Source organism: Populus alba, chromosome 3, assembly GCF_005239225.2.
Source record: "Populus alba chromosome 3, ASM523922v2, whole genome shotgun sequence".
Classification (NCBI taxonomy): domain Eukaryota; kingdom Viridiplantae; phylum Streptophyta; class Magnoliopsida; order Malpighiales; family Salicaceae; genus Populus; species Populus alba.
In genome coordinates this window covers 17435817-17451701 of record NC_133286.1, presented here as the reverse complement: position 1 = coordinate 17451701, position 15885 = coordinate 17435817, and the positions used below count along the sequence as shown (strand labels likewise).

General features: G+C 34.0%; 2 protein-coding genes across 2 annotated transcripts; both read right to left on the bottom strand.

Annotated features, from left to right (window-relative positions):
* Window positions 1-2723: 2723 nt before the first annotated feature.
* On the bottom strand, window positions 2724-7021 carry LOC118049123 (endoglucanase 25). The gene is made up of 6 exons (XM_035059019.2): window positions 6378-7021; window positions 5613-5923; window positions 4715-5176; window positions 3832-3967; window positions 3578-3750; window positions 2724-3483 (listed from the first exon to the last, which is right to left on the bottom strand). Exons 1-6 carry the CDS (start codon window positions 6751-6753, stop codon window positions 3082-3084), a joined length of 1860 nt encoding a protein of 619 aa, XP_034914910.1. The 5' UTR covers window positions 6754-7021; the 3' UTR covers window positions 2724-3081.
* A 3381-nt stretch (window positions 7022-10402) lies between these two features.
* On the bottom strand, window positions 10403-15601 carry LOC118049122 (uncharacterized). Its single transcript, XM_035059018.2, has 7 exons — window positions 15299-15601; window positions 14783-14996; window positions 14534-14700; window positions 13921-14045; window positions 12939-12999; window positions 11543-11591; window positions 10403-10844 (listed from the first exon to the last, which is right to left on the bottom strand). The coding sequence occupies exons 1-7, from the start codon at window positions 15482-15484 to the stop codon at window positions 10771-10773; spliced, it is 876 nt and encodes a 291-aa protein (XP_034914909.1). The 5' UTR covers window positions 15485-15601; the 3' UTR covers window positions 10403-10770.
* Window positions 15602-15885: the final 284 nt, after the last annotated feature.

Here is a 15885-nt window from a genome sequence, read left to right as displayed (position 1 = left end):
TGATTTGTTTAAATAAGTGCCAAATCGACCTAGCTATTAAAACTAAATTAAATTAAAATTTTAAAACTTAACTAGGAAAGGAATATGAAAATAACTAAGAAAATAAAGTAAAATCTAAAACATCTTCTGAGTTTAATGTGGAGTTGTTCCTAGCCTGGGGCTAGTGGGTCAATCCTATACGGAATTAGATTAATTTCAGTCCGATCTAATGATCAGATCAAAAGTTACACATGTTTTTGTTTTGTCATAAAGCTTGTTTGATGTGTCAAGATTTCTTGTTTAGCTTGACTTTGGCGATCTGATCTATAGATGTATCCACTAAATGTCTCACATATGTTACAAGAAAGAAGAAATAAGGCTGCAAAATCACCTGCATCTGATTGAGGCTTTGGTTTTCTTTTATTTACCACAAATGCATTCGGTTCAGTAGGTTGCGGGGGATTTTAGGTGGTATGAAAAGAGCAGCAATGAATGGCAAATCACCTGAAACAAAGTGAATAATATTCACAGAAAAGGTGAAGTTATGAACAGTGGTTTGGTTGAATGATGAATATGCTCATATTTAAGGCTTTAGGAGATGTAAGTGGGCGTCCCTTCTTTTCTTTTGCCAAGCAACCAAATTTCAAGATGCAGGCGCTTGGGTTGCAGAAGAAAGCATGCCCCGCCCTGTGAGCCGGTTCTATGGCTATATGCTCCGTGATGGACGTTTGGGGTCCCTCGCGGTCCATCCTGAGCTTCCCAACCAAATGCTAACTGCACTCCGTCAACAAACATGCATTTTTTCTTGAACCTGGTGCCCATCGCCACTCACTCAGATACCATCAGCAAAAAGGAAGAAGATGAGTTTCTGAAACATTTCAATCATTAAAGAGCTCAACGTGAAACTTGGTGTGTACGTTCACCAACCTGGGATGCTACAGCGTCCAAAGGCAAGGTGGGTAACTGCATAGAACTTGAAAAATCAAACTGCATCCACCAAATAAAGCAATGAGAAGGCTCGTTTTCTTGGATAATTAGGGAAGAAACAGAAAAAATAGAATCATAGAAAATTCTCAAATATGTAGTGATCTCCCTTTTGGAATTACTCCGTAATAAGCCTTGGCACGGTGTAGCCCGCTCTTTCCATGATGTATGATCTAGACGAAACTTTACGACTCCTATTGCGACCTCAGACTTCATGAGAAATTTGTTTTCAGGAAATAACATCCAAAAAACATTGTTCTTGGGGACACTTTTTAGATAATCTAAGAATAGTAACATGCTTGATTTAGAAAAGAGCATGTTTTTGTGTTGTACTGCAACTCCCTCAATTATGTCTCACAAGCAGTGATAGAGTTGTTTCAAAGTAATCCACTGCAACCCTGCGCACTGTATCTATATTTTCTGGAAATATTTATAAGTGCAATTGTACAGGAGAGATTGGGGAGAGAAAGATTGACTAACTTTCTTTTAATTTTTGTAAGGCTTCAAACAATTCACCTTGTCTCTTCAAGAACTGAATTTCCAAACAAAAGTCAACCACCCAAACCCTTGGGATCTTCGAGATTTCTATATGCATCAGAAAACCTCTTACATGGTGAAAAACAACACCTCTCAGCTTTAAGGGACTATTTGACGTTGCGATTAAGGTGCCTTTTAAAGTTTTTTGTCTTTAAAAAAGAAAAAACTCAAGAAAACATTAATTTAGTGTCTTTTCATTACCAAGCACTCGTCTAAAAGCGCTTTCTATTTGCTTAAAAATTCAGTTGATGCAGAAACAACATTTAAATAACATAAATATAAATATAAAAAGCTGAGAATGTTTAGTGGAGAGGAAGAAAAGACAGGTTCAGAAGCAATAACATTTTTTATGAGCAGTGTACGATACCTGCATCATCTCGCACATTCATTTCTGCAATCAGTGGCGGTGCATAACTTTAAATTTATCTTCACTTCAGTTTCGCTTTGGGTCCAAATATGAAGTTTTTAAAAGAATAGCTTAAATATAGATAGCTGAGGATGTTCAATCTGGGAACCAAAAAAATTAAATATTGAACCAAAATATTTACCTAGCTCAAGTGTAAAAGATACATACGAATGTAACAAACCTTTCCCAGTTTATGAAGAACGCGCTCAGCAAAAATGGTGGCGAGAGCAATAACAAAGCAGACAGCAGCAACCACCCATGTCCGTGTGTACTGCGGAGATTTGGGCTCATCCTTCATAGTCCGTATTTCCTGAGAGTCTGGTAAAAGAATTTGAAAGTTTCCTGGAACATGAAAAGATTGTGAGAATGGGAAAGTAGAAGTACATTCTGAGATTGGCTAAGGACTAATTAGAACCACAGAAGTTCTAAAAGGATTCTCTTGGAGTCCACCTCTCACGTTTGTCACGCGAATAAGGTTCCAATTTTGCTGGAGCACACTACAAAAGGATTCTTTAACTCAATAGCAGATCAATGTCTATGAACTCCTGATTACCTCGTTTTTAGTAGAAGCTACATCCGGCAGATGCCGCATATCTAATGAAATAGTCTCCTTCGAGGCATAAATTTGGTTGCAAACACGGGGGGATAAGAGACAAATTCACAGGGCATTGGTAATGGAAATCACCAAAATGACGTGTGCAACACTTGGTGGTGAATGTTCCAACCAAAATATGCACAGAATGTACAAAACTGAATCCACATATGCACGGATAACAATTAGATATGGGAATTGCAAATCCAGTAATGAGATGAGATCTGTTTCAACATTAAATGGAATTTATTGTTAATCGGTCTTTGAACTGTTGAATTGACATTTTTTTTCCAAAGAATACAACGTTACATATCATACACATATACTAGGTATATCACAAAATCAGACAGACATCTTAGGGTACAAAATATCAATTTCTTAATGATCGTCCAAGTTCCCAAGCTCGTATACCCCAGTCATCTTCACAAACTTATGCATTGTAGTCTTTCCTATGACCATCCTCCTTCCTTAAGTAGCATCATCTTTACCTCCCAAGATGTTCCAAGTCCAAACTCTATTGCAGCAAAATCATCTTACCAAAAGCCACACAGATAAACTCTTAAAAACTGTCAACTGTGGCATCTCATGGTTTCCAAGGTGCTGGTGGTGGTGGAGGAGTTGGAAACATTGGGGGAACTGCAGAGAATATGGTGTTCTTGTCAATCCCAGTAGTTTTGTCACCAGACAAGGCCACAAGTGCTGCAACTAATCCTGCATTTCCAGCAATCGTTGGCTCTGTATAATTATAGTTGGTGCGAACATCATGGAAACCATCATGCCTGTCAGGGCCAGCAACCATGGCTCCAACAAGTGTATTTGGGTTTGGCTTCGAGGTGTCCCTCCATTTCCATCCTCCTTTACAGTTATACCTGATCTTGTTCTTAGGGATAGATGCACCTCTATGGTGGAGATGTTTTGGGTAATGATTACCAAAACCCACAATATAGCTCATTTTACGAGGATTTTTGCCCAGGATGTAATCAATCTATCACAATAACAAAACAAAAATGAAGTTATAAACCACCAAAGTTATGAAAATATCTACTATAGAACATCTAATTAAATAGGGCTTGACATACTTGAGTCTTGGCGAAATCACGCAACACATCAGTAGAGTAGAAATTTGGTCCACAATACCATCCAGGTGTATCAGCAGCTTCAAGATAATCACTAAATAGGGTTGCTAGGAAGGCAGCATTGACGACATACTGAAGGGGCTGAGGCCTTCCATGGTTTAACTCGATCAAGCCTCCTGTAGTACATCATCAACAAAGTTAAACTGGGATCCCAAAATTAATCCACTATCAGGCTAGTCATACAAGAGATGGTTTACCTTTTGTTCTATTAAACTTTGTGAAAATTGGCAGATATGAGCACATGATTATACTGGTCTGGTTGTGAAATGTCCTCAGAATTTCTTCATATGGATAACCAGGGCTCAAGAACAATCTTAGGCGGCTCAAAAGTAGCTATCACACATAACAAAATTTAATCATCGGGAAAGATACCATAAATTTCAAAGTTAACTAATAGCGAGCTAGCCACAATATGATTTAACAGTAAAAGTAGAAGCACAAAGATGTCAACAAGACCCTAATGGGGGATCATTGTTGACAATTCAACATTTGGGCAAAATGTCAATGGCAATTCATTAGGTTTCAAACAAATGAATCATGAAATAATCAAGAAAGTAGAAAAGAGTACAATTAAGAAAAGGCAAGAGATAAATTTACAAGTACAATGAAATAAGCTTTTTGATTGAGATAGTTCAGCCTAACTGATCAAAAGATCCTAAGTTCGAATCGTAGGACCCCATTCTTTCCTCTATTAATAGCACATGGGAACATGAACCTTTGCAAGTTTCAAGTCCAAAAAGATCTCACTTGAGAGGGTGTTTGAAAATAATATAAATTATATCTTGAGAATAAGCTTTTGAGTAAGGCCCCACAAATAGTTTTAAATTACTCTCTAACAAGTATCAAATAAAATCCATATATATGCATAGCTACCTTAAATTTCAGTAGCCTTCAAAATCTAGAATACATCAACTCCTAAAGAAACTCAACATGTGTGTATATTATACTGAAACAATATAAGATCTTTTAATAAATTCAAAGCAAGAATAGAGGCATGGTGAAATTAATAACATTCTGAAGGAAAGTTAATTGCATGGCTAGGTAAAGCATGATAGAATATAGATAAGAAGCTTCACTAACCTGAGCACCAGCAAGCTTGTTGTCCCAGCTAAGCACACCATAGTCTGGCCCTCCCCAAAATGCACCAGCATGCTTGGCTAAGCCAGGCATTGTAGCAAGCTGAAGATAGGAATTATTTCCAGTTGCATAATATAGCCAAGCTCCACCCCAAATAAATTCATCCCAGTAACTAGTTGAATTATAGAAAATGGCGGCTTCTGAACCACCTGCACTGTATCTACCCCGCTGGTCCCTTGCAAATTTAAAGAGAGTTTTGGCACCATGAACAAGTTTCTGAGAGTAGGCCTTGTTATCTTTGAAAACAATAGATGCAGAAGCTAAGGCAGCAGCCATTTCTGCAGCAAGATCAGAGCAGGTGCTGCATTCAGTTACAGGTCTGTCGTAATCAATGTCCTCAGGACGCATCCAGCAATAATGATCGTTTGGAGTGGTACTCCCACCAGAAGTATCCCCCGAGCCAACCTGTAAGGGAGTGGAAATCAAAATGTCAGACCATATACCCTACAGAAGATCCACAAACAAAGATAACAACAATAATTTGATGACTGGCACGCATTGTTTTAAGCATCTTAAACTAACTAACTAACAAGATTATAATGCAATGATGGCTAATGCAGTAGCTCTAAACAATCTCCACTTTAGTATTCAAGGATAAGCGGGAAATTTTCTATGCATGAGCAGAAGTTGATTTTTCAAGGAGAAACCATCAGACAAGAACTTGCTCAGTAAGTTAGAAAGATTGAGAAAAGCCCTGCCCTCCATGAAGTGCACCAAGCAAGATAATGTTTTCTTTGCAAAATCAAGCGTCATCGACATTAAAGTGAATGGGAGTCATGAAATAAATTCAGTCCAGATACATTATATCTATGTTTAGATAAAATAAATGAAGTCAATTCACCTGTGCAACTATCCTGTCGATGGTATCAGCAGAACTATTAAATGTCTTAAGAAAGTAGTCAGCTCCCCACTTTATAAGTTCTTTGACATGGTTAAGCTCCCCAGCAGCTTCATATTTCGCACTATATTCAATAACACTCCAGCTCAACATTGTCATGGAAAAAGAAGCAGGGAAGTGGAACTTTATCGCATCCCCAGCATCATAATATCCACCCACCAGATCTTTGTAAAAACTACCTTGTTTACCTTTCCCATCGCTCAAACACGAGCTTCCCCTCCATGACACGTTATTATGCTTTGGAAGCTTTCCCGCTGGAATTTTCCATCAAAACACAAACATAAACAAAATCAAGATTCTTTATTTCTTTGAATTTATGATCATTATCAATAACAGCAGCAACAGTAACCGAAATTAATGATCTGAATCCGTGCAACTTAACGACCTTCTTGAATAATTCATGATCTACGGGATCACATTCAAACTAACTAAAAAGAAAGAAAGATTCTCTACTTTCCTGAATATGGATGATCTGAATATAGTTAAATTTAAGTAAATTCATGATCTGGGTTTGTTAAGACTGATGATGAATGTTCCTTAAGCAGGTATAATCCTAGACTCATTGAAAAAGCCTCTCCTCCTAGCTACAAAATGATGTTATCTTCCAGATTTAACAAATAAATGAATTCAAGAGGCATGCAGACATGAACTAACCGAAATCAGATCAGATCAGGATAAAGAAAAAAAGGAAAAGAAAAAGAAACATACATCTTTGACCATTGAAGAACATGAGTGCCTTATGCAGAGCAAGAGTGTAGTTATCAGCTGGAGCATGAGAGTGATGATGGCGAGGCACAGTTTTAACAATAAGAGTAATAAGACCAACCAATAGACCAGCAGCTACGATACTCCCAACAGTCCACACAAAGATCTTGCGACTAACAATGATACAGCCCAGATCCACATATTTCTTCTTCTTCTTTTGCTCAGCTGGACCCAGCAACCAACTCTGCTGAGTCTCGTCCAATGGCCTTGACAGAGCTGCCCTGTCTAAGTCATTCAAGTTCCTGCTCCTGTCATCATCTGTTGCTGAATCTGCTGCATTTATCTCCAGGGGTCCTCCCCATGGATCTCTTCCGTACATATTCTTAAGATTTCACCCTTTCTTCTTGTGTTTATTTAGTAAATTACCTTACTTTTGATTCTCCCTCAATTCAAGAAAACAAAAACAAGAGGCAGAGAACTCGAAGCCCCACCGACACTGTATTGACAAAAAGAAAATGCGGGCTGTGTTACTCTCTCTCTTTTCAGGTGTGAGGAGGGTATTATGAATGGTGGACAGCGGAGACTGGTGACGGTGGAGAGTCAAGCAGTATCATATCATGTGAGAAAGTTGGGTTGGGTTGGGGTTTTATTTTTATTTTTATTCCACGTTTTTGCTAACATTTTTAAGTACGGAATTATATTTATTGAATTTATTAAATGTGGTTGTGAAGGTGACCAGTCCGCTACTAGACAAGGACAGCCTGTCTGTCCAACGCTGTGTTTCTAACAGCTAAATCTGCGGTGTATTTCTTTCTTTCTCACTCTAGACAGTGGGCCCAAAAAAAACAAAAAAAAGAAGAAAAGTAGAGTTTGGTAATGGAATTTGCTTTCCAAGAACTTCAACCAGTTCACATGGTGTTTATTAATCTGATTATTTTTTAAAATATTAAAATTATATATTTTAATTGTAAAAAAATTTAACATTAACCTGTTAAAATAATTTAAAATAAAAATAATAATTTTTTAAAAATGTTTTTTAAATATAACAACAAACCGGCTCATTAATTGAGATTAGAATTCTCCTAATTTTAAAAGATTTTAAATTTTTATTTTTTAAATTAATAATTTTATTATTTTAATATATTAATATTAAAATAAAAAAAAATATTATTTTAATATAATTTCAATATTAAAAACATTTTAAAAAATATTTCACCATCATTATTTGTCCATTGTCTATATCACCTCCAATATTGGGAAGAGAGGAGACATCATAATTGTTTGTGAAGTGGGGATTGGTTTTTGATCATAATTTTTTAGTGTTGGTGAATGAAAAGGTGCCACCCAACTAACGATGGTAAGGAACCTCATCCCTTTTCCTTCCCAAAGCGGACAAATTATTTTTTTTATGTTTAATTGCAAGTATTTGGATTAATTTTTGTGTATTTTAATTAATTTTTTAATATTATAAAATTAATAATTAAGTAAATTTTTAGTGGTTATGAGATTTATAATATTTAAATTAATAATTTTTAAAAATTAAAACTAAAACCTAATTAATTGAGCTATACTTCACAGCAAAGAAACCATACTTGTGTACATTAGTACATACAATAATGTACATGGATCACTGTAACCCGTTTGATTTACATGGATCAGAAGAAACTATCGATTATGCACATCAACAAGTTAATTTTGTCCCCTGAAGCTGTGTAAATTGTTGATAAAGTGCAAGAAGATGCATAATTAACTACACGTATACAGAACTGGTGGTGATTTTGAGCATGTTTTAATTCTTGGAGGAGCAATCTGCAAGAGAGAGAGTATAGTTTTAGATGGGGGCATCCTCGTCTTCGTCTATCTAACCACCAGTTACCCTCTCCTTTTCTCTTCGAGAAGTTTCAACCAGAACGTTTGCCGACACTTTAAGCTATGCTTCCCCCCCTTTTCACGCTACTTCCCTCTCCTCCTTTCCTCTCTCTAGTAGTTTGGTTGCTTTGCTGGCGTACAAAGTGTATGCATTACTGACTGATTTGGACTTCCGTCCATAAAATTAATAAAAAAAATTTGTTGTGTATTAAACAATAATATAAATTATATTTTAAAATTTTATTATAATAATTTAAATTATTAGATTAAATAAATTTTTTTTATATTATCGAATCTTAATAATTAAGTGATCATAATTTTAAGTTTTATTATTTTTATTTATTTGATAAAAATTAAATATAAAATAATATTTGCTTGTACAAGTTTCAAGTCTAGAATACTTTCAACTTAAAAAGATATATTATAAAATAATATATATTATATTTTAGTATTTTACTTAAATTAAACTAGATTATATAATTAAACTTACAAAATTTTGTATTGTGTCATTTTTACATTAAATTTATTTTTATATTTTAAAAATATTTTAAAAAATATATATATATATATTTTTAAATTATTTTTAAATAAAAAATAACTGTTACTCACATGGTATCCTAAATCATTGTTATCCTGTCAAGAGAATAGGCCCACTAATCATCGTGTTTCACAACCAATCCGGGGCCCACCGAGAGAATATAACGTTAATTATTTTGGTTAATTATTAATATACTACGATATTGTTTTTGGAACAAAGACATATCTTTTAAAAAAGGAACAATTTTTGGCAAGCAGAGGAGATGCTTGGGCTGCTGATTGTTCACTCATACTCGTTAATGATTGTTTGTTTTTCTTTTATAAAATATGGGATTTTTAAAATAGAATAAAATCTTGTCAGCTACTACTTTGTGTACTGTCCACACAACCACTGAATCTTCATATTCAATCTATTTGCATCGTTTAACATATTAACTCCATCGATGACATTAACTTTTTAAGAAAAAAAAAAAAGGAATGAAATAAAATAAATCCTGGCCAATATACACTATCCAAGGAGAAAATAAAATAAAAACGTTACACGAAGAGTTGTAAAACATATTTATTCAATTTCTATTCTAAAATAAAAAATCTATTCTTAATCCCTAAATATTTTTTAAATTTCTTTTTATTTAAAAACAATAATGTATTAATGTCTTTAAACCATTTTCATTTGTAGTCATATTACAGCTTAATAAAATTTAGTTTTCTTTAATTAAAGTGAAAACAACGCACTGTCCAGCCTTTATATATATATGTTCATGACGCGTCGTTTATTATTCTAATTTTTTATAATCCTTGGTCATTGGAAAATTATTTATGATCCTTTCCCTTTTATCTTTCAAACTATAAACTAACAAATAAAAAAAATATATTTTTAGATTAAAATTAAATTTTTAAAATATTATAAAATTAAAAGTTTATAATCTGAGAAATAAAAGGACTGAGTTAAATTTTTTTATCTAATTCTAAAATTACCATCTATTTTCTCTATTTTTCTTCTCATCTTGATCATTATTTTTCAATCTTGCCTTTTGTCAATAAATTTGAAGTAATTGGGATTTAATTTGGCCATAAAAAGATAAAAAATTTATATGATACCTCTGTTTATTTGATAATATGGTTGTGGTTGCTTTTCAAATAACTTTTCATGTCAAAATACATGCTAATAATTTTTTTATTTTTTAAAAATTATTTTTAACATTATCACATTAAATTTTAAAATACTAAAATTATATTAATTTGAAGCTAATAAAAAATAAAAAATAAAAAAAAATTAAATTTTTTTTAAAATACTTTTAAAATATAAAAACAGACAGTAAGGCTATGCCAAGAGACCTCATAAATATTCAACTGAAAAGGCAAAATTCAAGTTCCTCTTTCAATTTGTAATCCACCGTAAATAATAATAATAATAATAATAATAAATAATAGAATGAAACTCAGTGGCAATTTCAATAATTTTAAAAAAATTGGAGCGTGCGCCACCAACAGCGCCATCTATTGAGCTGCACTGTTACCAAAAGTTTTTCCAGCACTTTTTTTTTTGGTACCTGCTATTTTCAGAAAACTCTCCAAAGATTTATTTTCCTATCTTACGTGAAAAAGATTAAAAGAAAAAAGAAAAAAAAGGAAAGAAATTCTTCTTTTCTTTTGCTATCCACGTTCCACATCATTAGTAACCTCACACTTCTAGTTCTTTTTATTTCAAAGAAATCGAAATACAGAGACTTCATCATGAATATTTAGCTAATTGGTGGCTTCTACGCAGGATTAAGATCCCATCTTATGTATGAAATGCATTCGTTCTAAAATTTATCACAAGTATCAAAAATTAGTGATAAAGGCGATGAAATAATCAACTTCAACATGGCTTCATAGCTTCTACCATGTAATGCTTGAGATGCGCGAGAAATATCCTTTGTTTCTTTCCACAAAAACATCTTGTAACACCAGAATCTCCAACAGGACTTCCCTGACCTCTTCCATTTTATCTTCTTGCATGAGATGACAGGTTCTCCAAGGAGGTGAACATGAAATTCCCAGAAAACATTGCTTCTTTGTCTGCGCAGTCAATTTAACAACTTAGTCAATAGGCATAGAAAGAAAAATATGTTACAAATACAAACACCCATTCCACTAGTTTACCACGAATCTTAATAGGATCACATTCAAAAACTGGGAAGTACAAGCCCCCCACAAAAGATGTGACAAGAAAATGCATTTGCATTTATATTTATATTAGAATTAAAATAAATCAAATGTTCACAAACTACAATGCTGAAACAACATGCAAGTTGGGGGGCCTATGGTTCTGTAGTCAAAGCTAGTTACCTGGTGTATGACAATAAAGATAACACAGCTTTTGAACAAAGCGCCAATCCAATGTATCTAAATGGATTGATGAGAGCTGTGAGTGTGTGTGTGTGTGTTGAGCATGCTTATGATACCAAAATTATTTGGAGGTTCTTAAGAGTTCAAACTATGCCAAGCTGATGCTCAACTTAGTGAACCACTGAGTATATCAGCAGTTACAAGATACTTGCAAACAAAAGTAAACTTTTTTGGCAATCTAGAGTTAGCATGGAAATCCATCCCTCTTTCCTGAAAAATTTCCCATCTTCCCAGGTGTGTTTCTCACCAAATATCTAATTTGGCCAACACATGTTCTTCCACAGAGCAAAGCACATAAATTAACTTTATGATCAATAATACGCCCCAACAAAATGACATAAGTAATCAAATCATATCAGCGAAAGTACCAGTTAAGGAAAGACAGCTAGCTTCATGGCGCACATACCTGGCCATTGCCTGCAGTTATCAACAAATTAATTAGTTTCTCTTTGCATTCATTGAAAAAAAAAAAAAAAAACCTTCAGATAAAGATTTTAAAAAGAAATTGTTGTACAAATAGAGCTTCTCATACAAATGAACTCTTTCATAACCATCATTTTATACTGATGGACGTGTTCCAAAATGCTGGGCAAAGTATGGTCCAGGATAGATGACAACAAATCATTCAATAAACTGAAAAAACTGGATTTTAACCCAGGCATTGCATAAAATTGTTGTTCAAATCAATATATGAATAATGTGAAGAGGGGAAAATATCTTGATAATTTTATTTGATGGAATAGGAAAAAAATAGAATTTATTACACCTTAATGCATGGAGAATAAGAGTATAAAGACACTGATATTGTTAGTAAATTACTAAATATAATTTTTGTACTTTAAATTTCGTATTGATTTTACCAATGTTCAGTTCTTTCTAAATTTATCTGGTAATTTCTAGCAATTCAAATCTGAAAGTATACTTTCTTTTCAATAAATTTTTTATAAAAATAAGACATAAATATATATATTTTTAAAAAGAATGACAGTACTTCGATCCATTGCTTAGCATGCCATTATTTAGCTCTCAAATTACATGATCATGCGTAGTAAGCTAATTTTTATTAAAAAATTTGTTAATAATAAAGAGTAAATTACACATGTGAAGAAGAATTATTTATTAAAAATAATTGATGATTTATGCTTTGATTATTTTTTTAAACAAATCAATAGCATTTAATATTAGTACAGTAACACTCTGTTTAATACTAAACTTTTAAAAGGAGATAAATGTTAAATTGCGTGTAAATTGTATTGCGTAGAAAAAAAATAAATTTAAATATATGCCTTCAATACATTAACTATTTTACAATGAGAAAAACTCATAATTATACTATTGATTGATGCCTTTAGATGGTTTTAGAATAATATTTATGATAAAGCTACCAAGATATTATGGCTTTGTTTATGCTACCCTAAGGTGTTTTGATGAAAAGAGAAAGAATAAGTAATCTCTTCTCATGCTCCCATGCTTTTGATGGTAGCCTTCTATTTCTTATTATTACTTCTATTTCACCATACTTCATTCCCATAGTGATAAACAACTTTGACACTCACAAATATGGAAAATCACTACTTATGGTGGTTTGGTGGCTTCTATTCTCAAGGAATACTTATGCTTTTGATGGTAGCCTTCTATTTTTATTATTACTTTGAATTATATTTCTTATTATTACTTCTATTCTCATAGTGATAAACCCAGGGCAAGAAAATCACACAATTCATCTAGTCTTATCACAATGAAAGAGCAGAGATGAGAATATGCCTGGATAGCCTGTGATGCAGTATCATCTGGCTCAGTTGTACCATCATCTGAAAAGACATTCCTGCAAGACACAGCTCAAATGCATTAATTATCATCACCTTTCTTCATCTTGAGTCTTTTTTATGCTTTCATATATATATAGGAAAATATTCAAACATAAAGCCAAATAGTTTTCTGAACTTGAAAAGCAGGAATGGATGCTTTCTGCTCACATGAGGGACGAAAGAGGTCATCTTGTGTGTGGCATTACTAGACGTTACTCTTCTTTATAAAAGAGTTAAACCTTATCCATCTTGGAAAGTTGATAACAATTAACCAAAGCACTACAAAAATTAAAGACCCAAATATGAAAATATAATAACAAAGTGCTCCTCGTCTTTAGGTAACATCTTTTCCAAGCGACCAGTTCATTTTTGAAACTATTGACCACTACAAGTCATTATTTGTTGACAGGAAGAAGAAAACAAAACTTCCAAAATATAGGGATACTTTTCCACAAATTACCATTAAAATTAGTCCCAGTCTGACCTCAAACATAAGCAGTATCCTAACCAGATAGTAGTACTTCAAAATAAAGAATACTTTTCCCCAAATTATCATCAATCACCACCAGTATCAAACTTGTGAGAAAAAACTAAGGCCATGAAGCTGATTAACAGAAGGTGCAAGTACCAAACACAAAGGACAAGGAGGTAGTCGGGACATTGTTTAGTACAGCTTGAGCTCAGCACAAGTTACAGCACCCTGGCCAAAGATCAACCCAGTCTAGACTCAAACATAAGCAGTATCATAAACAAATGGAATGCATAATATTGAGGTGATTTGAGGATCTCTCGAATGGCCATTTACAAGATTTTCATTGGAAGATAGAAACATAAGGATTCTAGCACAGAACATACCCAAGGAGCATCAAGTCTCATTCTACAATACTACTGATAATTTTCAATGAAAAGCCTTCACCAAGTTCTGATGACAGTCTTACCTCCATATCACCTTTGGAAGCTCATCCGGTTTAGCCTCGGGAAGCATGGCAGCATCATAAGCAACAATATTTCCATATAATATTTTCTCCAATTCTTTCATCCATTTGGTCAGAAGCAAGTTAACCTGCCATTACAAATGGGCATAAACAACGAGCAGAAAGGTTTTGATTACTCCATGAGTTATTCGCATTAACAGTCACCCATAACCCAAAAACCACAACCATAGGCAGAGCTCCCCATCCTATACGTTGAAGGGCAATGAATGAAAAGCAGTAAATAACTTTGGGTTTTACTTAGGAACTGGAGTGGCATTCTAACAATGGGACACGTAGTGACATGGTCTCCACTTTCAAGAGCATGCACAATTCAGAACAATTTTGTGTGGTTTTCACTGCATAGGAGAAGATGACATCAGGGATATAGCAGCATATGATGACTGATGGTTACTTTAACCATCAGATGACAGAAAGCAAAAGGCTTATTTACTCATGTTTTCGACATGAAATTTCTGAAAGTTTCATAAGATAGCCAGGTAAAAAGATAATCTTTCCAGGCAACAGGATAACATTAACAATGCAATGATATGAAATGCAAATTAAATAGACACTGTACCCCTGCTTTAGATACTCTCAACTCCACATCATGATTGTAAATCTCGTATATGTATTGCCCGAATTCAACACCTTCTTTTCCCTCTTGTTTCAATCGACGTAAGCAAAGCCACATGTGGAGCACAAGCAATGAGAATGTCATTTTAAATGTCTTCTCCAAGTTGAATACTGCATGAAAAAAGAGGATAGTAAATGTATAGCCCGAATTCTAAATGTCTTACAGTAAACAAGAGCATGAGAATTTTCTCACCTTCATAAATGGCAGGTCTATCTACTTGTGACACAATTCGTCGGTACACCACATTAGCTCCTCGAATAGACTTACTTTGTTTACTATAAAACAGCAATAACTTGAGCACAAGACGCCTAATTCCCTCATACTCTGGCTCTTCGATTCTGAGTGGAGAGTCCGGAGCCAAAGCCAAAGAACAAGGCTTAGACCGAAAAATTTTATCCAAATTCACCTGTTAAAGAAAAACAAGCACATCAATCCCATCAATACGCTAACTTGTTATCATTCACAATAACTTCAATCCCGCAGCCCCATTTTCATTCTTGTATCATTTGAACTGGATAGAAATCAATCGTGAACAAAATCAAAAATTTTCTTGACATTAGCAAAGATGCAAATTTTACCAAGTGAAACGCACACCCAAATCAAATACAATACACAAAAACCCATGATCACAAAATCATAAAAAGCTTAAGACGGTCAACAAATTAAAGGAAACCCAAAAATGGGTTAGCATTAGAATCTCATACATACCACTGAATTGCTGGGAAAAACCTTCTGTGACGAAAGAATTGGAGAAGCTGCCATTGCTGCCGCTGTGGCAGCCTTGAAATAGCTTTGGTGTGAAATAAATTTAAAGGCAGCATCTTTACTGTTGTTGTTGTTTCTGAGTTGATGAAAGAAATGAGAAGAAGCTGCTCTGCTGCATCTTGCTAACATTTTTTAGCTCCTTTCCTCTGTATGAACCAATTAACTTTCTTTCTTTTGTTAATTTTCCAAGTATCTGTTTTTTTCTTTTTGTTCAGACTTCAGCGCTGTTACTAAACGGCCTAATTCATTCAAAAACCCTTCCAAGATAAGCGATCAAAGGTGGACCCAACGCTACCATGGTTGTAAACGGCAGCGTGTTGTATTTGGGCTGTAAATGGGTATTTTCCCCGTCACAAGCAAAGTTTACTATACTAATCCGGTCCGTGAAGTAGTAAGAAACGCTGGCTAAACGGTATCATTTTAAGTTTTTTTTTATTAGTTTTATTAAAATGATATTGCATGAAAGAATTTTTTTTATGTCAAACCGGTTTATAACTCATTTGAGTTAAACTATACTATTGCTCGCTTTA